This window comes from Colletotrichum spaethianum, assembly GCF_022836535.1.
Source record: "Colletotrichum spaethianum MAFF 239500 DNA, contig01, whole genome shotgun sequence".
Taxonomy (NCBI): Eukaryota; Fungi; Ascomycota; class Sordariomycetes; order Glomerellales; family Glomerellaceae; genus Colletotrichum; species Colletotrichum spaethianum.
In genome coordinates, this window is record NW_026054771.1 from 2,879,909 (window position 1) to 2,904,393 (window position 24,485).

Below are 24,485 nucleotides of genomic sequence, written 5' to 3' on the forward strand. Positions count from 1 at the left end.
GCCTTTGACCTCTTGACGCAAGATGGCGGGGGCGAAACGAACTTGACCAAAGGTCCACCGGAAAAGCTGGTAGAATTGCTGCGGGAAGGCATGTATTTGAGTGAAGATCTCGTCGCGGCGATTGACTTCCTTGGCTTCTCAAGTGTTTCGACTTGTTATGAACAAGAGCAGAAAGTCTTCAACGGGCTTTTTATCTTATCGGACAAAACTTCGGCCGGGATAGCCAGGAGCCACTACCGTGCTCTCAGAATCTATCTTCTCGAGCGAGCCATGGAACTACTCGATTGGATCAGAGAAGCCCGAGGAAATATCCCCGAAGACCTCGGCCCGATACCGACTTGGTCTGACGGCGTCATAGTTGTGGAAGAAATAATCGAAGACATACGAACCGTCTTTGGTTTGGAGGGTAAAGAACAAGTTACGGCGGAGGGCACCGCTTACCGCACCATGACAATGTTTTGGCCGGTGGTGATGGTTCGAACATCTTGTTTTACAGGGCCTCAGAGCGGGCGTTGGGTTGCTGAAACAATGCTCGAGTTGAGTTCCAATGCTGGGTTTGGGTTAGGGCTCGAGGCTGCAACCATATGAGATGTATCGAGGTGACCGGAGGTCCTGGCTCAGCCGTAGGCTTGTTGGGCCTGACGGTGCTGTCATCGCACTGTTTCGACGGACGGCCGATATTAGAAGCGGCGGTAAAGCATCTCAACGACTAGACAGCTCTGTACGGAGGCACCAGAGATATCTGAAACACCGAAAGACAACACGACATTGGCTGAGATGCTTTTTTAGGCAAAAAGAAGGCACAGTGACGTTTCGTCATGTACCAATTGAAATAATAATTAAGGTGGATACTACCTAAAATGGGTATATCAGGTCTTGGCAGAAATGAGCTAATCTGGCACCCAATGGGTTAGACAGGCAGCTAATAGATCAGATATCAAACGTTCCTTGCATTGCCCGAACATGACCGCCGCCGCCCGAGGGAGTGGTCAGCTCAAGCTCACTCGTCTGGTCGCTGCCGAGTGCTTTTGTGTGCCTATAACAGCCACCCCTGAAGCGGTCCTGCTGGTCGCCTCGAAGCACCTCGATCCTGTCACTCCCGTGTAGGCCCTCTTCGTCGCAGCTGCCCAGTCGAATCTGATGGCGACCGCGCATGTCTTTCCACTCTTCTTTGAAAACCTTCCAGCTGGTCATGAAGAAAATGACGGCGTTCCAGACCCCTTGCAGTGGCAGAACCGTGGCGCTGGCGACGTTCAGGCCAAAGTGAGACTCGTCGCGGTTGATCATGTTGTATACTCGATTTATTGAGCTTGGTGTCCAGGTCACCAGCACGGAAATGGCGAAGATGAAACTGGTTCGAAGATATGCAAGTTTTACGGGATCCAGGCGCTGCAGCCTGTTGGAAAACTTGGTCCCGACAGCCCCGATCCGTTGGAAGATATGACGCCGGGGCTTCGGTGGAGGTGGTTCGGATGTACAAGTGGTCTCGAAGCGTGGACTCGGCGAACCGCCTTCTTCGCTCGTACGCCATGATCGCTGGTGTCGAGGTTGCTCTTCACCCGCTCCCTTGGTGATGGCTGCGGGCGGCAACTGGGGTGTCCAAGGTCTCGGGGTCATGGTGGTGATCTGCACCTCCGTTACCGCAGTGCCATAAAACTCGGTACGACCTGTAAGGTTCTGACGGGTGTCAACGAGGGGACGGTCATCTCGAGTGCCTGCGTGCGACAGGTAAGATACCTTTTCAGCAGATTCACGCTCGTCTGAGCAGGTTACGTCCTTGCCGTCTCGTCTGGTGTTGCTGAATGTGAGATTGTGAAGCTGGTTACGATGATGGAAAACGTGATAGCCGACGGCGAAGTAAATGACACAGGACCCGAGAACGCAAAACCAAATGGGTATGTAATAGGTGAAAATACGAAGGTCGCCCCATTTCGTGTTTATCCAGCACCACAACTACGCAATGTCAGCATCAGTCTTGTTGCAACCTGCCCTTATCGAGGCGCAAGCGTGTACGTACTGTCGCATTGCCGTAAATATAGTCGTCGGGGCCGTCGGGGCGGAGGAAGAGGCAGATAAGAGCAGGCATCAGAGGGAAGCCAAAGCAGACAACGCAGTAGACCCAAAGATAACGACGAAAGGAGGCGGGACTGGCGCTGGCGAAGAAGACGAGGTAAACGTTGACGGCCATGGCGAAAGACCACCAAGGATCGGATTGCATGAACCTGCCGAGAAAAGGTATCAGTAACAGACGACGAAGGGAGGGAGACGAGAGAACGCACATTTCAAGTAAGAAGGCTTGAGCCTGACATAAAGCGGAGGTCTCGCCCATACGGAGTCCTTCATAGCCGATGGCACAGGCTACGCAAGCGCCGATATTGGCGATTGAAGCGAAGACAATGAATAGGTTTGGCACGCTTCGAATGCGCTTGAACTTCCAGTATGTGATGAAGATCAATGTCACGGCAATGAGTGACAATGCAGATCCAGCTCTTTCAAGACCGGTCACCACCTCGATCTCGTACTGGGTCAGAGACATGGTCGTGGCTCGAAACTAGAATGGTCGAGGCAAGGCACCTCGGGAGACCTGGCGACAAACCGATGATGGAGGTAACAAGTCGACAAAAGTGCGCTGTGAACGAAGGTCAGGACTCTTCATTCTTGATTTCTATGCAATAAGGAGCAGGATGAGGGAGGAGTAATAGTAGTAAGAGTAATCACCTTTGTGTCCCTGAAGCTGGAATACAGGCCAGAGAATACCAAAACTCGGCCGCCTTGGCGTATACCGGATAGGCCCGAAAGGTGAGGCGTAGGGGTATGTTGGACCTGACGGTGAATGTAGCACAGGCGGCCAGGGCGGGATAAAAGAGGTTCAGATGGCCCGGTTGGAAGCACCATGGAGGGGCAAGAGCCGAAAGGAGTGGCTGTCGAGAAGTCGGAACTGGCCTCGAAGGCTCGAAAGCCAGAGCAGAAGGTTGTGTCGCTCGGCTGCAGGCTTGTACGACGAGACGCTGGCCTTTGCAGTACGGGAGAGGCCTAGTGTTGGAGCGTGTCTCGATGGCTGAGGCGTCTGCGGGAAAGTGAGGAATGAGAGGCGGAAAACAAACAGCAGGCGAGGTCATGTATTAATCTCAGGGAGCCCGGGCTGGTAGCCGCAGAGCATTGAGAAACTGCATGACAGAGAACCGAGACGAGCCTTGGAATAGGGGGCAGGAACGGCGACGCAAGGAGGGGGTTACACGGACGAGAACGGTTGAAGTAGAGATTGCATGGGTGGAAGTGCGAGGCGTTGGTGGCGACTGGGATCCGGATTGCAAGTGATCTCCTGCAAGTCGGCGAGGGATAGTCTGGCTTGGGAAAGTACAGAGTAAATGGCGGACGGTAAACTGAAAGGTGATATTGCAGGCTGAGAGGAGACAGGACATCCAGAGGTGGTAGTACCTATCCCATTCTAGCCAGGCAATGGGCGATGTCAAACCAACGCCTTTCCCCGGTTAAATCTGGCGGCAATATGGGATCGGTGTGGCTTGAACAGCGATGTTGGCGCGAGGGTTAAGATGTACAGTTTGTTGCGTGTGTCGAGGTTCTAGAATGAGAAGTCCGTCCAGGGTTAAGTGAGAAGGAGGGCAGCTGGAGGCAGGTACCAAGAGATGCAGTCAAAACAGAGCACTGTGGAGGAGAAGGCACGGGGACCTAGGTAGGTTAGTAGGGGAGAAAGAAAGGTGGGTTGAGAGGGGAGGCGGAGGTGGAGAAGAAGGAGCGAAGGAGGAAACTCCCACAATCCAAACAAACACGCTGGGTAGATAGAGGAGATTTGCATGTACCTTTCCCGCGGAAGAACTCGAGTATGGTGTGGCAAGCCAAACTGCGGTACGGTAAGGTAGGTCGAACGGTCGAGTCTCCAAACCCAACGGGAAGGCGTTGGTAGTCGGCGACGTCTCCACCGAGAGGGAAACATGAGATCTGGGAGAAGATGGTGTGAAGTAATTAGACATGCGGGAGTCTGAACATGGGATGGAAATGTCGGGGGTTACATGGGGTAATGGTGGGCACGTAAGACTGTACGACGGTAAAAACATGTCGAGCACAGTAAGGCAAGAAAAGGCCACGCCATGTACAGCCACCTTCCCCACGATGATGATTGCCGCGCCGTAGCTTAGGACGCGGAGATGGAGGGCATGATCACCAATCGGGCCCGATGGTTGGGTTTCTGCTTATTTGCGGCACGCAACTTGATGCAGATTGATGCAACGCTCTTCTGGACTGGCCTGGGCATGCCTGGGCGATGTGGCATCCAGATGGACATGGTCGGGGCAAACGAAAAACCCCAGATCAAGAGAGATGGACAGATATCCGTGTCACGGAATTTTGGCCTAGCATCGACGAGATATAGGTTGCCTGGGGAAAAGAGGATGACGGGTGGTAGGCAGACTGCCAATCACTTGTAATCGGGACCGTGTTTGAAGAAGAGGAACACGCATCGTCATGTGCTAGCAGCTCGAAGAAGGTAAGAGCGAAGCCTCTGTACTCGAAGCCAGTGAGATAGCAGGTCTTACTCATCCGATCGACCCGTTGTCCGAAGTGACAAATGGTGCTCGCCCGGGACTTTGGGGGTTGGTGTCTTGCCTCCACGCGACAACTCAATTGACCGTTGGATGTTGCTGTCAAAACCTGTTATTGGCTGCAGGTGCCAGCTAAGATCCCGGTCCCCACTAACCGTCCATCCGTCAAGAAAATGGGCAGGCGTGGGCTGGAGAATACCTGTCGAGTCTGCACCTTCCACACTGTATCTGTACCACGTAATAGTGAGGTCGAGAAGAAAGAAGAGGGCAGTGACTAAACAGGGAAAGGGCGCGAAGGAAATGAGAGGAGGAAAGAATGTCGTACAGACATGATGATCTGGCAAGGAGCGTTTGCTTGGCCGCCCCTCCTGCTGCATCGCTTCCCCATAGGTAGAACATCTGGAAAGCATCAATTCCCTGTACCTCGCGTGCCTTCTGACCCGACTGATCTCCTTCATATCTCCCCACTTCTTCTCTCACTCAGGTTGCCCTAGCTGTCTGGCCTTGCCTTACCTTAGGCATCCAAGAATAGGTACTTCGAGGCAGAGTAAGACACGAGGAGCGTAGAGCCCATTGCTCTGCCTTACCTAATGCAGGGTAATGTGGTGATCGGCCACCTGCACATGGTTGTCTCAACTGCACGACTTCCTCTGACCGCCATTTTCGAGGCTGACGCACCGAAGCCACACTCTCTATCTGCCCGGCCTCCCCATCATCGAATCATCATCCGTCATCCGTCATGCTTACTTCTATCTTGCATCCGTCCAAGCAGTCTGCCGTCTTTTCGGTCAGACTGAGACTTGCTGGAATGCGGCCCTGAGGCGTAGACAATCACGACGTGTTTGGATGCCTCGCTGTCATCGCATCGGTGGAGGGAACGCCAGTGTACTATGTTAAAAAGGATAGAAAAAAAGAAGAAGAAAAAAAGATTTTGATCGACTAGACCCGTTGTAGGCTATCGGGATGCAGGGTACCATCGATGAACGACAGCGATAAATTGCTGGGTTTTGGAGCATCACATCCGGCCCACGACCCGATCTTCCATCCCCAATGTCAAACTCTCAGGGTCCTGAACGCCGTTCATCATTTTGGCCTGCCTTTGCTTGCGGTCTGAAATGAGAATCGACCGGAAATGTTGGCAATTCACCCAGAATGGCATATGGACACCCTTGCCCATGGCGTTGCACGCAGGGCTGCATGCATTCTTTTGGCTGGCTTGCATTGTCTAGTCGCCTGTGCCGCAGCTGCAGCTTTAGCCATGGGAAGCTCAAGAGCCTTCACACGGTAATGATGTTAGGCGATGGTAATCGAACGCCCATCACAGTCTTCTTATTGCCAATACGGATGCCAGTAACCTGGCATGCTAAGACAAGGGAGCAAGCTGCCTGCCTTTCCCCAACCTTGCCACAGTGGACTGCAACTCGGATGCATTGGACTGCAGATGAGATGGGGGCCAACGGCGCGACAAAGCAAACAACTTTTCTATCACATGATACCCAACCAGCATACAAGATGCGCGGCGCTATCGTTTGCCTGTTGCCAGTCTCAAGCCCCCTTGTCTTGGCGAACCATAACCCGTATTGCATCTCTTGGACGTGCCCTGTGCGTCTGGTCGACAAACACCTCGCTGCCATCCGGACATCAAACTGCCGAGCGAAGACACTCGCAAAGTTCACGGTCGGCCAGCCCTAGTTCGAGGACATCAGCAAACACTGCTAAGAGAATCCGGACATCCGCATTCTGATTTCGTTGGCAACGTTCACAATATGTCCATTCTCTTTACGTTTGTCAAATGAATTTCTATTAGTCAAGTCCTTTACCAAGATGTTGACTGAATTCGGTCTAACTTAGAGCTTCTCCTTCACTTTCATACCTCGAATCCATCCAGGCTGCCCTTGGAAATGTACTCTAAAACCCTCCGTTTGTAATCAAGTGGACCTGCACCCCATGGTGCACGACGCGCGAGGGCAATCTTCTGCTCCGCAGTCTTAACCTCAAGTGCCCCATCGCCTTCTCCGCTGAACCAGCCGGGCGTGCATGTAGCCATGACACTGAACCACAAGGCACGCTTCTGGACTTCGTCCCCGTAGCGGGCCTCTGCGTCTCTGGTTGGCTCAATGGATATAGTTTCGGCATTATCGGTCCCCCTGTAAGCTTCGGCGATCACGTAGGCAATCAGTCTGGAGAATACGTCGTATGCTGAGGTCAAGTTGTATGAGATCCCAGCACCGCCCGAAGCACCAGTCCAGAAGAGGTTAGGAAATCCGTTGGTTGCGACGCCATACAGAGTTCCATAGTCTGGAGAAAAGTACTTTTCCGAAATCTGGACCCCGTCCCGTCCGACGATGGAAGCATCTGTTCCGGTATCGGGAGATCTGTTCTTGACACGGGTGTAAAAGCCAGTAGCCAGGACCAGGACATCCAGCTCGTACAAGGTCCCGTTTGCCACCACCCCTGATGCATCGAAACTTTAGACGCCTTTTCCGTCAGTATCGACAAGTGTAACGTTTGATCGGTTAAAGGCTGGCAAATAGTCGTCGTTAAAGGCCGGCCTCTTGCACCAGCCCCCATACCACGGCTGTAACTTCTTTGCAGTTTCTGGGTCACTGACGACGTTGGATACATGGGCGCGTAGACGCTCGGCTCGTGGAACATCTAGATGATACAGAGAGCTGATATGGCTCTGGACTGTGTCTTGGGTGATGGTTGCCGTAGCACTTCCCAAGAAGCCGGCAATCGAATGGGAATCCGAGTGGGTCCAACCATCGTCCACCATGTTCTCGGAAACCGGGTCATTGGTGACGAAGTGGTGAAAGTTGTCCTGTCTCTCGTATTGCCAGCCTTTCTTGTAGGCCACCTTCTCCCACTCCGCAGGCGTCGTTTCCCGCTGGTTGCGCGGTCCTGCAAAGGTGGCGGTACGCTGGAAAACGTAGAGGTGATCCGCCCACTTTGCAAGGTCCAGGACAATCTGGATGGCATTTGCGCCTGTGCCGATAATGCCGACTATTTCCCCCCTGAGTTTGACCATATTTGGATCTGCCTGGCTACCGCCGGTTTACTGCCAGTCCCAACGGGCGGAGTGGAACACTTTCTTATTCGCCACAAGATCCTCGAAGCCTGGGAGTTTCGGATAATGCGGGATGTTGAGGATACCAGCAGCAGTAATGAAGAATTGGGCTTCGACTGTGAAGTGGACAGGGTCGTTCGGCCGGCCCAGGTCTTGGGCCAGGCTGATAGTCCACCGGCGCGTTGTTTCGTTCCATTGATGGTGGGTGACGCGGGTGCAGAATTGGGTCCGGAGCCCGTAGTGCTGAGCAACCCGCTCGGATTGCCTGCGGATTTCGGCTCCGTACGAGTACTTGTGCTTGGGGACGTAGCCGGTCTCCTCTAGCAGCGGCAAGTAGATGTATCCTTCCACATCGCACATGAGACCGGGGTAGCGGTTCCAGTACCACGTGCCGCCGAAGCAGCCAGCAGTATCGACAATAACAATGTCCTCGGTTTTGAAGCCGGCCTCGATCAGGCGGACAGCGTGGAGAAGTCCCGCGTGGCCGGCGCCGATGATCAGAAACTTTGTCGAACTCTTGTCGTTCAGAGGGGAGTAGCGAGCCTGGACCTCCTCTTTGTTTACCCAAGGGTCTTTTCCTAGCTTGTCGCCAACAGTAGGGTCCCGAAAGTCGGCATATTGTCCTGCGCCTTCAGGCCGGAGTCGCTTTTGACGCTCTAGCTGATACTTCTGGAACAATTCTTCTGCAGACATGTTTAAAGTTGTGAGTTTAAGGCGAGGATTATTAGGGAATAGGTGAGCTTCGTGATATTTAATGGTCGATGCAATGTGTAAGTTTTCACGACTTACTTTGAGCATGTGATATCTCCTTCATTATAAGTTTATTCTCTTATCTCTTCACTTGATACCGGGGCGGATGCCCGGTACAACTACAGTAACGTTGAGGTTACGTCTCTCTAAGATACCGGGACGGCTCACAGGTCATCTTAGGCCGGCGGCATCGGGCTACACTGCCCACTGACGTTTCCAACAAGGATTTACAACTCACGCGCAGCATTGGGTAAAAGTTGTGGAGCGAGAAGACGGAATGTCGGTCAGAATATGCCGACAGCGTCGGGCCGCATGTTCAACTGACGTTCCCAACCGGGGTTCTCAACCAGAGTTTTCAACCGGAGTCTCGGACCAATGCGTAGTAGCGTAACCAGGTTTCCAACATCGAGAGTACCAAGACGGCCCCTCGGCAATAACAAGTCAACCGCAATTCATTACGCCGCCAATTTGGTTATCGGAGCGGATATATGGGCCTTGCCGTACTGCAGCTGGCAGCCTTTACTAAAGTTGGCTATAAGCCGTGTTGGCCAAGCTCTGACGTTTATACTTTTCTTTCAAGCACTCACCCTTTTCATATGGAATATTTCTGAGACTTTTTGGCCGCCATCGTTTGTACAATTTCGATTGCCATGGCACTTTATCTTTTCGTAGAATATTCTTACCGCTTTCTGCTTCCTCTGGGGCAGTCAGCCCGTCAAGGAGGATTCTCCACAACAACCCTCGTAGATCACACCTGCGAAGTCCCAAACTCCGGTCAACCTGTCCTGCTGTTCAATCTCAGTCGCCAAACAGGAAGACTGGAGACTCTGTTGAGACTTTTGTGCTTGTCTCACAGTAGGTAGGACCTTTTGGCGGCTTGCGGAAGGAGTTGCCGAAAAGGAGGCTGAGAGCGGGTGATCTCTTAGGGTATTCTTTACTGTCTTACTATATTGGATGACGAGGCATAACATGATAACTACGTTTCTATAGATATCCGCGCACTCTGGCCTGTGACATGACTATGGAAAACAATTTTACGTGTAGCCGGCGCTGACTGCCCGGAGATTCTTCTGGAAAGCGGGCTGCCCGATAAGAAGCCTTCCGCTTAACGTCCGAAAAAAGGTGCTTGTGCCTATACCGATCAGTGAGAGTAAACAAAGCATAGACGGCGTTAATATACGTGACCAGATGAGGTCGTTGAATTGATACTGTCACCCTATTCATTGGAGAGATTGGCAGGCAAGTGCTTAAGAATTTCAGAGAGCACCATGTGTAAAGAACAATTAACTTATATTTCCGTTTGATAGAAGACTATAATATGTACCTCGTCGAAAGATCAACGATGGGCAGTATACACAAGAAAAAATGAGAGTGCGTGCCATGTCAAGCCAGGGGTCCGCCATCAACATGCGGCCCTTTTAACTTCCACTCCTTTGGGTGGACTACAAATCGATGCATGGTTCCAACACCGCTACAAAATACCGCCAGCCACGTCTAGTAGACAGCCGGGGCCAGCGAGTTTACGTAGATTTCGAGGTTCGCGTACCCGCCAGCGCCAATCTTCATACCGTCCGACGCGTCGTTGGGGTTGAGGCCGTTGGCCGTCTCCCAGTCATCAGGGATGCCGTCGCCGTCCGTGTCCTTCTTGGGCGTGCCGGCCGCAATGGTGCCGGCGCCGCCCATGGAAGCCTCGTCGGAGATGAGCTTACCGGACTTGCCATAGGACTCGAGCTCCTTGACAAGGGCGGTATCGACAGCGTCGCGGACAATGGAGGCGCCGACCTTGGAGGAGACGTGGGCCACGGCGGCGGCTGGGGTGAGGAGCTTCGCGGGCGCCGGGTAGGCGAAGGCGGTGGCCTGGATGGCCATGTTGGAGTAACACGTGGTGGAGACGCAGAGAGCAGCGCCATTGAGGGATCCATCACGATTCGAGTCGTAGAAGTTGTCCTTGACGTAGCCGCGGAAGTTTGCGTTGCCGCGCGTGAAGGCCGTAACGGAGGTGGAGGGCCCGGAAATGAAGTAGTTGTTGATGATGTTGGCGTAGCTTGAGCCGTCGGAATCGCCCGCGATATAGCCTCCTCCTCCACCCCAATTATAGACAACGTTATTCTGAAAGTCGTTGACACCCTTGACCTTGGGGTTGCGCGTCTTATTGTCAATGTAGAGGTTGCGGAAGAGGGAGACGCCGCCGTCGGTTTGCATAAGGCCACCGCAAGAGTGGGTCTCGAGGCCCTGGGCGATGATGGAATCGGCAATGGTGACGTTGGTAACGTCACCCGAGATGGAAAAAGTCTCGTCGCGGCCCCAGGAGACAGAGACGTGGTCGAAGATGAGGTTTTTGCCGTCGGCGATGGTGATGGCGTCCTTGCCGCTGTCACCGGACTTGCCCATGCGGATGCGGATATGACGGACGATGGCGTCGTTAGCATTGGACCAGGAGAAGCCGTTGCCATAGACAGTGATGCCCTGTCGTAGGTGTCAGTGTTACTAGACGTGAAGGGGGAAGAGTGGGATGGGGTTTGGTGTTTTCCAGGGCGAACGGGGGTTGACTTACACCTCCAGGTGCGGTCTGGCCGGCAATGTAGATGTTCTTGGAAACTACGATGCGAGAGCTGATCTTGATGACGCCGCCGACGTCAAAAACCACGATGCGGTTTGCCTGGGAGACGGCGTCACGGAGGGAACCTGTGCCGGAGTCGCTGGAACAAAATCTTAGTACAAGGACACAGCAACGGTAGGTGACGGCTTGAGTACTGACTTGAGGTTGGTAACCTTGTAGACCTTACCAGTCCGGCCGCCAACGGCGTTGCGGCCGAAACCCTCGGCACCGGGGAAGGCGGAGGGGGCGGCGTCGGCGCGGGCGGCGAGCTTAACCGGGGTGGCGCCGGTCCAGCCGACAGCACCACAGGACGCCCTGTTTGTTTGTTTTGTCAGTCCATTTCTAGGGAATGATTTGGAACAATGGATTTCCCAAACTGTTGAGTGTTTAGAAGGATCAGACGAGAAGTACGTACGAAGGGTCCTTGCAGGGCAGAGCCGCAGCGCCCTGGTAAAAGAGGGCGGCAGCGGCCAGGAGAGTCGCGGAAGCCTTCATGATGGGAAACGAAACGAATGTACCAGACAGTTTGAAACCAAGGGTTGTAAGGTGTGAAAAGAAGCTTGATGCCTCAAGGTAACGAAGATCACCTCGAATAGGCAAGGGGACGGAACGGCACGCGTAACAGAAGGCAAAGATCCCAGAACCGCGGGAAAAGGGGGACGAGGAGGGAGACGGGGTCCCAGGTCCAGTTTTGTATGTTTCGTTTTCCCATGCTCACGTCGCTGATGCGACGGGCTCTACACTGGCCGCCTTTTCGCGGTGATGATCCACCGGGATGGGTGGTGTGGTGTGTGGTTCAGGGGACCGTGACTGCTTTCCATCAAGCCCCTACAGAAAGGGGATTTGGAAGGGGTCAGCCCGGCACAGCTACATGGGGATGGAGGTTTGTCGCCGCTGGGATCGGGGACATGCTCGTTTGGGCATATTTGGCCGGGTGCTTTGTTGAGTCACCCAGCTTGAGTGAGCTTCATCAGCCTATTTTCTCCGTCTCCTTGATGGGATCGCCATCATTCATTCCTATACAGAACCCGTGAAGCGCATGTATATTTCAAGCTTCCCGATTTGGGAGGCATATTCATTTAGGTCGGAAAGATGCTAGGGCGATTGGTGGGAATGGGCAGACTTGGTTCAAGCACACCGGGATGAGACGTGCTCAGGAGCTGTCCAAAAGGGGCATGATGTGTGGGGAATCCCTGGCGTTTGTGCGCGTTTGGGCGATATTGAAGGGGCGCCCGGCGGGGCCGGGGCAACGGCGGCGGAGGTTTTTTGTGGTTTTCATGTTGATGATGGCGGCCGGAGACTTGTTTGCAGTGCCGCCGCGAACAGGGAAGTCTTGCGCAATGCGAAATGCGAGGGTCACATTGACTAGACGAGGGTCGAATAGGGAATGCTCCTCGACGGAGTGCTCCGGACAGTTAAGGTGCTGTTGTTAAGCTGTGCTAAGGTTGTTGACGGATGCTACTCTGCGATCCTCGGCCGACTACTTTCCCACCTGTCGGACGTCATTGTCGATATTGGGCACATAGTTCGTATGTCTTGTATATTCCTGTGACGCGACATCAAATGCAAACTCTGTACGTGCATGGGCGGCTTGGAACAGCATCACATAGCATTCGCGTCCAGTACTTGTCCATCGATCCAGTTTACGGAAGCCATGTGGTGTCAATTTCTCATTGCACCTACAAAGAAGCATCTCGTCGGTCAGTGGCCGTTATCTTATGACCGGATCTATGTACGACAGCGCAGACTCAAAAAGCTGCGACTCGAGACCTTACCCACGCTCGTGGGAGTTGAGGCGAAGTCGACCTGCCATCCGATCTCAGTTGAGATGCTGTGGCCAATGACGAGTGGTGTAGTGGTGCAGTGGTGCGGTGGTGTGCATTGGCTCTATGTGGCTGAACTCTTGCACAGCCAGCCATCTGGGAAAGACGTGCCTAACTAGGCACACAACAGTTGGTGAAGTGTTTGTCATCCACCATCCGCTGGGCGAAAAGCCGGCAATTGTTCTTTTCGCCGAGTGTTTCGGCTGGACACTTCGTGCCGGGGGAGAAGCTTGGGGACCGCTCTGATCCAGGCGAGGGTGCAGCAGGTAGTGAGCCACAGGGCATTGGGGCGTTAACGAGCTCTCCTTCCGCAAGAGAACGCTGAGGGGGAAAGGCGATGTCGGAGCCATTTGGGGGGGGGGACGTTGCGGTTGCGGTTCAAAGAGGGAGAATGGAAAGCTTTCGGGGACAACAGGGTCGCAGGCTGTTGAGTGAATCACGTGGTCGAGCAGAGAGGCCTCTTGCTGAATGTCACACCTCCCCCAACCCAACGAACCGAACTTAGAGTGAGACAGGTCTAGAAAGTCAAACGTGCGCCATGACGAATCGTTTTTACCGGAGAACTCGCTAAGTCAATTTCCAAGGGTCTCAGTAGGTATGCCATTGCGCCGCGTCCTCCTCAGGAACAGAGCCGAACCCAGCAGCAATGCGTTGAGGGTTTCGGCAAACTTTGGGGGGGTTTGAAACACAAAGAGACCAGACTGAATCGAACGGCGGGAAGAGGACTGCTAAAATTTACAGTTGAAGAACTGGTGTTCGACGTGACTCGTAGCCGCTGAAGGATCAATGCGGTGTAACTTGTCGCTTAAGCCTGGTTGTGTTGGTGAAGTCCAGCGTTAGCGCAAGCTGAGCAATTAGGTGATGCATCCCGCCGTTTGATGGTTTTGCTCGTCACGACGGGCGCAACTCTACCCAGGCTCTGGGGGCTCTCGGTGTTAAGGGAAGGGAAAATCGGCGCAACATGCCGCACGCGTCATCCGGTGTCATCGGCGATTGCCGGCCACCAGTCCAAACCCCCTCACCCGCCTCGGCACTTGCGACATCATATGCACTGCCAGCCCCCAACTTTGGACAACGGGACGAGTATTGAGGGCATCAAAAGCTCGCGAGGATTGACAGCGCCGGCGCAGATTCTTAAGCGAGTTTCTCAGGCCAGGCATTAGAGACATACCTGAGATGGCGCACCGAAGACGGAGATCGGAGATGCCGCCGTGTCTGGAACTGCAATTCCGCCATTGACCCGGTTTTTCTCCGATGCACCGATACTCCATGTTGTCCAATCACGTCCTGCACTGCTGCGGGATCCCGCTGACTAAACCCCTCCCTCAACCCCACCGACCCCTCGATGCGAAGCAGCAGCCTGCGCGCCAAAACGACGTGCGGCACAAAGCGCCGCAACAACGCAACGCAACGCAGCGCCGCCCGTCAGATCCACCCCTCACACACATGCTCCCTTCCCCTCTCTTGCTCTCAACTCAACCATTCACTGGCCACTGGTCGACCGGCAGGAACTAGCTTGGACCAAAAGAGATATTTTACCCCCCTAAAAAGTCTCGGTGTCATCCCTAACATTAGTCACGCAATCCGCCAAACTGAGATCCAGACTTTCCCGTAACCACACCCTCCAACAAACAACCAGAAACACTACTTTTTTTGTCGTGTCGTCCCAAGAAGAAAAATAGCCGACCAACGCACCATCGCACCATCGCAGCTGTCCCCGAAACCTCAAAGGGGAAAAAAGGTACATCTTACCAAGAACCGTCGTCCCTCGCTTTGATTTATTTCATTTGGATGCTTCTCACATGACGTACATGGCGCAAGGCTGACGGATCTTACCTCGTCTTTCACACAGAGCAGCACAATACAGACAGTAGTCCCCGTCTTTCCCCGTTCCCTCCGCCGCCCGCTGCCTTGTGTGCCTAGGCACCGACCGACCGATAGCCGTGTCCCCGAGACGAACCACCTCACACTTACTCTTCCCCTCCAAGGAAACTTGACGGAGCATCCACCACCACCTCCCACCGTCGACCTAAACCCCATTAGCTCCGCAATCGATCACCTCTCGCTCTCGCCGGTATTCTGTCAAGGGATACTCAATAGTACTGAAGCAGCGGCAGACAGTTGATGCGAGCTGGATCGTTCCGGCTTCTGTCGTCGCAAGCGTACCGCTCCCCGACCCCTCCCCTCCGGCGTCTCAGCACGCCGCGCAACCTCACCACCACCACCCCCGCCCCCCGAAACAACATCACGATGGTGGCCACCCCCGAGACCATCGAGGCCATGACGCCTCCTGGCTACAACTTCCCGGACCACCGCCTCCGCCTGCAGCAGTCCGAACCCGACCGCGAGCCCCTCGTCCTCGTCGCCCCGGGTTCCTACAGCCCCATCACCTTTCTTCACCTGCGCATGGCCGTCATGGCTGCCGACTACGTCCGCTACAACACAAACTTTGAGCTCATTGGCTCCTACCTGTCCCCCGTCTCTGATGCCTACAAGAAGCGTGGCCTGGCGCCCGCCTGCCACCGTCGACGCATGTGCGAGATCGCTGCCGAGCAGACCTCGCGCTTCCTCATGGTCGACCCCTGGGAGGCGGAGCAGACCGCCTACGTGCCCACCGCCGTCGTGCTCGACCATTTCGAGTACGAGATCAACGTCAAGCGCGGCGGCTGTAACGGCAAGCGCGTCAAGATTGCCGTGCTCGCCGGTGCGGATCTGATCAACACCATGAGCCAGCCAGGCGTCTGGTCGCCTTCCGATTTGCGCCACATCCTTGGCGACTTTGGTGCATTTGTGCTGGAGAGGGCCGGCGTCAACATTGACGAGGCCCTCGGCAATCTCAAGGAGTACGAGGACCAGATTTACTACATCCCGCAAGTCGTCCCCAACGATGTGTCGAGCACCAAGATCCGCTTGTTGTTGAGGAGGAATATGAGCATTGACTACGTGAGTCTTCCCTTCCACTGCTTATACATACCGTTCTTCCCCTTCCCGACACTTCCTCTGGTGTGCTGTTTTAGCGGTTCTTTATCAATTGTTTTCATCACGCTGCTGCTTCTCGGTGAGCCAATTGCTAACAAGACACAGCTCATCCCTGCCGAGGTCATCAAGTACATTGACGAGCACGGTCTGTATCACGAAGACGACACCGCGACAAATGAGAAGGGCAAGGAGAAGGAAGTGCAATAGGGGCCATCTGCACGAGTTCCCATGTCAAACGACTTGTAGAAAAAAAGACGAGACAGAGACAGAGACAGAGAGAGACATCTCAAGAAGCAGAAAGAAGGGGAACAACTGGCGTGGATATTAGCGTTTGGGTTTTACGAGACGACGGCACAAGGTCTTTTCTTTTTTTCCATTATTTTCTGGGTTTAATTAGGTGCATCGGGCGGGCAATTTCCCCATGAGACATATATATCTATCTTTCCAACTCCGGGACCTTGTCCCAGGCTTCAATCAGGAGTCCCCTCAAGACCGGCTAGTGTCTGTGGTATGTCCAGGCATTACTTGTCCCTCGCGGACATCTTTATCATGCATAGGCGTCATGAATCATGGGTAAAGGAGCATGACCGTGGGCAGGCGGGACACTCCATCAACGCAGCTTGGTTGGTAGTGAGGGTCCTTTTTCTTTGGGTTGCTGCGTGGGTCTCAGATTCCACCTTTGTTATGGATGTGGAACGAGAACCAGCAGATGTACTCGCAAAAGCAGGGTGGCAAGGTATATTGGGGATGTTAGTGGTTGAATCTGCCAAATGTCATACTTCACTCGGTCTACATATTCTGAATACCAGTTACGAAGTCGTCACGTATGCCCTTGTCCCAAAAGCTTGACTCCGATTCCCATGACACCTTAAGAGATGGGTTTCCGTTCCCTCCTATTGGGTTGATTCTCATTATAGCTCCTTGCCTGGACACCCAACTACTCTCCTCTACAAAATGAAGTCTGCTTCACCCTCTTGCTTGTATTGAACAATAAATGCATACCGGCTCTTGCCCCTGTCAAATAAGAGCAATTGGTAAGTGTCCCATACCAAGATCTCACAGTGCCAATCGATCTGCGTCATCGTTATCTTTTTGGGATGGTCTGCATCCGATAATCTTATTTTTGAAGATTGCTGTGTGTTTTACAGTTACCGGCTTATTAGATTCATCATGATGTGAAACCATGGTATAATACTCGAGTATTCGAAGTGGCGTCACGCCTATCGTTTCGCTCTCAGCAGGAGGCTTCGGGCTTCGGGCTAATCGAGGTCTCCACCGCGAAGAAATTTGAGATCGTCAAGGAGTTATTGAGGGTCAGTGCCACTCTTGTTTAGGCTACTAACATAAGGAGAACAATTCTTTTGTGAGTAACAGCTGAGGTGTACAAAATACGACAACAGCTTTGTTTTATAACAATTATCAAGGTTTAGTAGGCTATTCATAAAGAAGCCAGCTAAGGAATCTCGAACGACAACTAGTTGGCCGCCGTAACAGCAAACGGGTTCGCCGTGAATGTGCCGTTGGGATCAGCCTTGGCCCTCGCCCTGCCGATTCTCTTGTACTTCTCTTCGTCCTCATAGTAATACTGCCAAACCTTCTTGTCACCCAAGTTCCATTCCCCGTAAGAGCCCCACAGAAGTCGCTTGTCCTTCTTGCTGAAAGAACTGGTAGGCCCATTCATAATGGAATCGTTCTTGGCCTGCCACGCCTGGGCGATCTGCCTGGATTCGTCGTCTTCCTTGTGGAAACAGTCGAGGACCTGGACGACAGTACTGTCTCTCCAGCTGAAAGACGTGCCATTGTCCTTGTTGAGATTAAAGAGCGAATGGTCTCCCCCGAAACACTGAATCTGCACCGCAAGCTTGCATCTCTGGTAGAGCTCAAACTTCTTGTCGCCTTCCTGGCCCTCCATGGCTGACTTCGGGTTGTAGATGAGATCGATACGATCAACGACGGTCTCCACCCAGCCGTCTTTGACAAGACTTGTCGAGTTGGTCGCGTACGCCCGTTTCTCGTAGGGGAGGTCGAACTCTCGTTCCTTTGGGAAGATCCACTGACCAGTCATGTCGGCCATCTCCATGTCAAGCTTCTTGTATTGAAGGGCGAAACCTTTGAGGTTTCGGAACTTGCCGAACCAAGCGTCAACGCTGGCATCGTATCTGTCGGTCTTGCTGGTCGGACACCATTGCGCATAAAGTATTATGGCAGCGGGGAATTTGCCCTCGAGAAAGTTTGCGATGTCCTCTCCAATCTGACGGTTGATTTCCTCTTGCATCTTGCTCCATTCTTTGCCGTCCTGCAGCTCCTTGAAAATGGTCGCAATGGGGAAGTCTTGACTGAGAACACTAACACAGAGATCAAAGCCGCGCGGGACGGTGCGGTCGTCGGCCATCTCAGCGACAACGGTGAGCAGCTTGTCGAGCAACTCCTTGTTGTACAGCCACAGAGCTTTGATACCCTGTGGATTTTTGGAGTTGTTGATGCCGGGAACGTCGGTTATGTAGCTCTGAGACTTGTATACCTCAATGATGTAGTGGGTAATGATGCCAAAGTTTCCAGGGCTGCCGCCAAGAATGGCCCAGAAGAGCTCCGGGTCGCTTGCCTTGCTGATGTCTCGGATGTCACCGTCGTGACAGACCATGGTAATAGTCCTGATGTGATCGCCGAAGAGTCCAAAGCTTCGGGCAAGCTGGCCGTAACCTCCCGTTTGGCCATGTCCTCCAATGCCCACGTAGGCACATTGGCCGTGGGGGACGAAGAGCCTGTTGTGTTTGAGATAAGCGTTCAGCTCCATGTTACGGATGCTAACACCAACGTATACCAGCGCTCTATCATCGGCAATTGGTTTTGCTGGTTGAATGACCATGAGGTCTTTGTAAGTATTGGACAAGTCGATCTGGATATTCTTGCCGGTGGTGGACGATGCGCCACTGTACTGGTGACCACCGCTCTTGACAGCGATAGAGATGTTGTTCGTTCGGGCAAAGTTGACTGCCTTGATCACATCGTTGTCATGTTTGGGCCGGACAATTAGATCCGGGTTCATACCTCGCTCACTCTGGTAAGTTGAGCTGGCATACTGCTGGTTGAAGAAAGCGTAGTCTCGCTGTTCAAACTCATTACCATCCCGAGAATATTGCAAGCCCTCGAAACCCTGAATTCGAACCATGATTGCAGATGTTTTAAGTAAATAAGTCGAGATGATGAACTGGTTGATTGATGACTAGATGAAAACTTGAGGTAGGTGATCCTAGGCTTTTAAGCACAACCGGTCTACGCTCAATGACTTAAGTTGACAGTACCAGCCGTCTCGGACACTTTTAGCCAGCAGATTTTTGGCACCACAAGCTGAAAGCTTACTGTATTGAAGAGTGCTACTAATCGGCCCCGTCGGAAATGTGATGGTAGGCGCGTGATAGTGAGCATCCCTTCTCCGTAGCAGAGGATTTCAAGTCAGCCTCGTGTCTCACAGCATGCTGATAGGTGCTGCTGAACGCATCAGCTACTCGTACCATTTCAACTTGTCGCTACGCTCTTTTCAACCATCACATGCTTCAAAACATCGAGGCTGCAGGATCGACATACACTTTGCTCACCGAGGCTTGGAAGCTGATGCTTCAGTAAGACAAATTAGCCAAGCTGAAAAGTCTGAGGGGAAGACACGACAGCAAATGGCTCAGGCACTTTGGGATTATAATCGAATTTAACGGATGCGGATTAGTTCGTTGCTCTCAACAACCCTGCCGTGGACATACGTTGTCGCAAACGGCTGCCTGTCATGCCCCCAACGGCCAAGACAAGACAAGACACGCGTAAGCGTTTTACACTACCTCGGCCATTTGGAATTTGACGAAATGGCAGAAGCATAGTTCAGGCGCAGTTTGTTTGTCATTTGCAAATTTTCAAAGGAAAAATATTTGACTTTCCGCCCGCATTTAAGTTGACTGGATGGAAAGCTGTCGCTTGAATCCCAGTCATCATGAAAGTCCTCAATTCTTGTACCTTATTGTGTAGGGAGGATTTCTAAGGAGAGGGGAACCTCTTTACTAGATCGAGTTCGGCAGCGGGTCGAGCCGACCCTAAAAGCGTGGCTAGCGCAGTGTCTAAGTCAACTTCCAGGGGCTGACCTGAGAAAAATACGCATTTGCAGTCGCCCCGTAGCTCTTTCGGCTGCACTTGCCGAGACATGGGCAAACGGCATCTGCTTACCTGACACCATAGGAGCTGCTTGACATTTATTACAAGTTTATGAGCCATTTGGATAAAATCAACCAATGATTGAAGCCTCGACTGTGCACAAAAAAGAGCCAGAATTAGTTCATTTGTACACAAACTCAACAAATATGTCAAGGGCTATGTATACTCAGGTCTCACACCGTATATGCCGCGATCAGCCGGAATATGCCTTGCCATAAGCAGAACAAGCTGACTTACATGGAGCGGGGTGATAGCCAATAGGACATGATACGAGCTTTGTGTCCAAGGATTGCTTGTGACATCAACATGCTTGCTATTATTATCACATGGTATCAAGATGATAGACTACTGACTGGGTAAAAGATTTGTTAAGTGCGCTAGGATGTCATGACTCGGAGCAATTAAGAATGGACTTCCATTCATCTAGTGTGGAAGAGATTACGCAGAAGATCGGTCAGTGACCAGACGCACAGTCGAACAGTTATGGGTACAAATGGCGCTCTCACAGGTTTCTATGCTTCCTTGTACGAACAGCTGCACATAAATTTCAGCTTTTGCATCCGATGATGGTGCCTGTCCGCATGACGTGTCAGGTTTGTCGGTTGCTGACAGCTGACAACTGACACCTGAATCGGGCCTCTGCAGTCTCCGACTTCGATGTGAGCCTTGCAAGTACTACATCATATGTAGATTTCCATGCAGCCTAGATATTTCATTCATCGGTTTCATTTGTAGAGTGGAATCCGACCTGTCGGTGGCATCTGGTTGAGATGAGATGTGACATGAGCGGAGCGAGAAAGGAAGTAGGCAGCTGCTGGCGACCCAGGCATAGCCACGCATGCTTGTATTTCCTAGCTTCTTCTATTTGTGATGATGCTGAAACGCGATGAGAAATTGGTCTTCGAATATAGCATGTCACCTCCATTAAACGCATCATCAGAGGTCCTTGCTATTCAACGCGTGACTGAATACTGCCTTCGGATGGCTGACTGACCCAAATAATGGACGGCTCCGCCGGTCGTGGACACCTATCACAGACTGCAATAGATACTTGTTAGCACTTTTTGTCAACTGATAAGTTGTGGTTAGGACGGTAACTGCACGATGTGCCTTTGCCGAGTGTGAGCGGTGACTCGAAAGCTTCTTGACACAAGCTTTCAAGAATTATGATACAAGCCTTTGCGCAAAGCCGACGAGGATTAATGTGAAGAAAGTTTTGACTCAACGTCTCTAGATTACATGTGTCAAGGTTTTAAAGCGAATTAGGACATATCAGCAAGCTTTTCTATAAGAGAAAGAGGATTAAGGCCTAATCTCTGGTAAAAGTAACACGAATGATATTTTCACCTCAAATGTGGAACGAGTGTCAGTCCGTTGCGAATACCAGTCAGCTCCCGTAAACTATGACATTGTAGAAACTGAAATATCTAAAGCTTATAGTGAATGAACCCTCAAACTAGGCTAGGGACGGCGGATCCAGACAAGCAGGTTGCCGTTACCGTAGGCGAATTCTGCACCCTGAACTGTGTTATCCGCGCGAGTGCAATGGTCCATCACGTAACCAGCACCCCGTGCGACGTCGTTGCTGGACATATGGTATTAGCAATCAGTCTGTGGCCAACGCAACGAGGGTATCTTACCAAGTCGAAGAAGTATACTGGTTGTTGGTGCCACCCTTAACTCCGGTGATTTGGGCGCGACCAATGACGCAAAATATGCTGACGGCGTCGACTCTGCACTCCTGGCTACCCTTACGAGCGAGGTCGTTGATACAGGCCACAGCATCAGGGACCTATTTAGCGGATTTAGAATGATGCATTTTGCTCGGAAAATGTTGTAAACGTACGTAAGCCTCAGTATCGGGAATAGTATTACAAGTGTAGCGTTTCTGAAGAAGGTTTTCTCCGGTTGGTGCCGCGCTCGTTTCGTTAAGAGACGCGTGCCAGGCTTCAACAGCCTCCTCGGGAGTTAAATTGTCTCCGCTAGGGTTGGCGATAATGCCGTCAACCCATTTAGAGAAGGAGAATATCTCGATAGCGTCGGACTGGGTGGAAACTGGGGTGGCTCCAGTGAGCTGGGCCAGAGCCACAGCAACTAGAGCGGAAAGAGCAAAGTTGACCATTATGAATGAAAGCAGAGGAGTCTGTTACTTCGATTGTCTCAGGCTTTCTGATGTGGAACCAAGAGAGAGAGAGAGAGATAAAATTCGAGTCCTCGGACCGTCATTTTATATTCCTCTACAGAGACCCAAACATCCTAAAGTGCAAGAGGGGTCAGGAGGATGCAAAAGGGTCAGAAGGATCAGAGGCGTAAGGAAATTTGGAGCGGCAGCTGCCTAGAGCTACGGATATCAAATTGTAGTCCTATAACACAGACGAAGCAAAACATCTGTACGGACCAAAGTGTGGAGTAAAAGTGAGCATTTAAACCAAAGTTCCAGGATGATCGGGAGTAGCCACAAATAAGTGGAGGATGTCAGCTTACACCTGACTGTCCTAACCTCGCTAAGCTCGAAAAGTGAACGCTCTGGCTTAACTGAGCCCCATTGAATGCAGTAGTGAATACCTTCGCTTAAGTGTTTTGGAAAAAGCTCCGTCGGTGAAGGCTCTGGCAAAGATTCCGGATCCAGCGGTGGTGAGGATTCCGGCGGCCACTCTGCCAGGGAATGACAGAAGCTGTAACCTGAAGGCACTTTCTTCCTCTTATAGCTTACTATCAAGGTACGAGGGAAGGGAAGGGAAGTCTGGTATGTATGCCAAGAGCGCCACTGCGGGAGAGTCCGTCACTTATCGCGCAACAGGGATGAATTGACCAATAAGGTCGTCAAAGATCTGCACGAACATGTAGCGAGACTCAAAGCCTCATTCCTGCAACTGACGGCTATGCAGGGCTTCATTTGCTGGTCCCGGGATTCAGTTCCAGACGGACTAGGCAATGAATAGTTTCCAACTTCGTATACCGGCTAGGCATCCGTTCATGTCGATAGAAGCTCACTATTGCAATATACTTACTAGTCATGTTCAGTGGTTTTTTGAAGCTTTGCGGGTGCTTCTAGTCATACATAACATCATCCTGCCAGTCAATGATCTCAATAATCAAGCTTTTAGCCGTTTTTTTTCTTCTTTTTTTCATTTGACCAGGTCAACGCCTGGTCATGGGGGGAGGTGTTTTCGGAGCTGCAGTCATATTTTAGTGCAGACTTCTCACCGTCTGTGTAGTTCGGTTCCCCACTATGTCAGCACGACAGAGTATACCCCGGTGACCTATTTGTATAACCTATCAGTAATAGTCTTGGAAACATGGCCCATAAATATGGCCATGTGAGCACCAATGTTGTTCAACAATACGGCTAAGGCCACTTACTATGGATGCTTGTCTGGGTCAACCGGCCCGACAGCTCCTAAAAGAGCATCTCAAATGTACTACCAGGTTTCCAAGTAAGTATCTATCTGGCTATTTATTCAGGGTGTAGGCCCAGCTCGGCCTTAGAGTATGTATCATTTCATACGCTAATGGCCCCCTATATTCAAGGGGAAATATTTTTAACATTAAAAGAATAATACATAAATGATCAGCCAAATACGGTCTCGTCAAAGACAACATGGGGCAACCTAACGTAGCGGCCGGCCACAGAGTCTTAAAGTTTAGTGCAAATAGCTGTTTCAACTTGCGGGGCCCTTTCAACTAAGGGCACGGTGAGAATCAAAGAGACAAGGGTCAGCGTCTATTTAATACGAGGCCTAAGTTCGCGATTGCTCAATGTCTGACCGCAATTCTTTTACAAGCTCTAGATCACCGCCACAATTCCCAGCTAAGCCTGTGCCGACCTTACACACTTGCTAAATTGGGCTTCATCCACAAATTCTCGACGCAGACGGTTAGGTGGCTAACTTTCTTACAACAGATGTTAGTTTGGAATCTTCCAGAATGATGTCGGTAGATCCTGTTTAGCCGTTGATGAGATCGATCTTCTACTACAACGTTTCTGCCAGTGGCAAGCTCCGCTTGATGGCGACGCCCAGGGGTACATATCCTGACGCCTGTTAGTCACCATACTCAAAGCACTAAAAGGAGACTCTGGACAACTGTTGACAATGCTGTCATATCGACTTTGGCACTAACGGCGCTACATGCCATCTGAGCACGTTAGTGGGAAGCGAAATTTGCATGGGGTCTTATGGTTCTGGATCGCATGCAACTGTGCGTTTTTTCATACACTAGTCTTCTTCCCTTTTGTAGGATACGAAAGTAGTCATACATTAGGAGCACCATAATCAAGCCTTTCTAGCCTCCTCTAGCTGTCGATTAAGTACATCATCGGGTACAAAATGAATGTAGAAAGGCATAGCTGGCCGCGCCATATGATAAAGGCTATCTCCGAAATCCTTAAACGGAAGACTTTCAAAACTTATGCGAGGTCTCTCAGGAGGGGCATAATCTGGATGATAGACAAGGGCAAATAACTGCTGCTTGCGAGGTTGCCAGTCGATTTCAAGATAGCCTCCTGAACA

At 51.9% G+C, this 24,485-nt stretch overlaps 7 protein-coding genes across 7 annotated transcripts; 1 reads left to right on the forward strand and 6 right to left on the reverse strand.

Moving 5' to 3' along the window:
• Positions 1-930: 930 nt before the first annotated feature.
• ColSpa_00782 (cyclic AMP receptor-like protein A) lies at positions 931-2,536 on the reverse strand (the record flags this gene model as incomplete). Its single annotated transcript, XM_049266994.1, has 3 exons — positions 931-1,953; positions 2,018-2,222; positions 2,280-2,536. 3 exons carry the CDS (start codon positions 2,534-2,536, stop codon positions 931-933), a joined length of 1,485 nt encoding a protein of 494 aa, XP_049122951.1.
• Positions 2,537-6,426: 3,890 nt separating this feature from the next.
• On the reverse strand, positions 6,427-7,587 carry ColSpa_00783 (FAD-binding monooxygenase ausC; the record flags this gene model as incomplete). The annotated part of the gene is made up of 2 exons (XM_049266995.1): positions 6,427-7,027; positions 7,133-7,587. The coding sequence occupies 2 exons, from the start codon at positions 7,585-7,587 to the stop codon at positions 6,427-6,429; spliced, it is 1,056 nt and encodes a 351-aa protein (XP_049122952.1).
• A 27-nt stretch (positions 7,588-7,614) lies between these two features.
• Positions 7,615-8,319, reverse strand: ColSpa_00784 (FAD-binding monooxygenase ausC; the record flags this gene model as incomplete). Its single annotated transcript, XM_049266996.1, has 1 exon — positions 7,615-8,319. The coding sequence occupies one exon, from the start codon at positions 8,317-8,319 to the stop codon at positions 7,615-7,617; it is 705 nt and encodes a 234-aa protein (XP_049122953.1).
• Positions 8,320-9,870: 1,551 nt separating this feature from the next.
• On the reverse strand, positions 9,871-11,470 carry ColSpa_00785 (putative pectate lyase C; the record flags this gene model as incomplete). The annotated part of the gene is made up of 4 exons (XM_049266997.1): positions 9,871-10,842; positions 10,931-11,075; positions 11,096-11,290; positions 11,391-11,470. 4 exons carry the CDS (start codon positions 11,468-11,470, stop codon positions 9,871-9,873), a joined length of 1,392 nt encoding a protein of 463 aa, XP_049122954.1.
• A 3,578-nt stretch (positions 11,471-15,048) lies between these two features.
• ColSpa_00786 (nicotinamide/nicotinic acid mononucleotide adenylyltransferase 2) lies at positions 15,049-15,984 on the forward strand (the record flags this gene model as incomplete). Its single annotated transcript, XM_049266998.1, has 2 exons — positions 15,049-15,741; positions 15,883-15,984. The coding sequence occupies 2 exons, from the start codon at positions 15,049-15,051 to the stop codon at positions 15,982-15,984; spliced, it is 795 nt and encodes a 264-aa protein (XP_049122955.1).
• Positions 15,985-17,251: 1,267 nt separating this feature from the next.
• ColSpa_00787 (berberine bridge enzyme-like 26) lies at positions 17,252-18,946 on the reverse strand (the record flags this gene model as incomplete). Its single annotated transcript, XM_049266999.1, has 1 exon — positions 17,252-18,946. The coding sequence occupies one exon, from the start codon at positions 18,944-18,946 to the stop codon at positions 17,252-17,254; it is 1,695 nt and encodes a 564-aa protein (XP_049122956.1).
• Positions 18,947-21,435: 2,489 nt separating this feature from the next.
• On the reverse strand, positions 21,436-22,096 carry ColSpa_00788 (uncharacterized protein; the record flags this gene model as incomplete). Its single annotated transcript, XM_049267000.1, has 3 exons — positions 21,436-21,559; positions 21,615-21,766; positions 21,821-22,096. 3 exons carry the CDS (start codon positions 22,094-22,096, stop codon positions 21,436-21,438), a joined length of 552 nt encoding a protein of 183 aa, XP_049122957.1.
• Between the last annotated feature and the right edge of the window lie 2,389 nt (positions 22,097-24,485).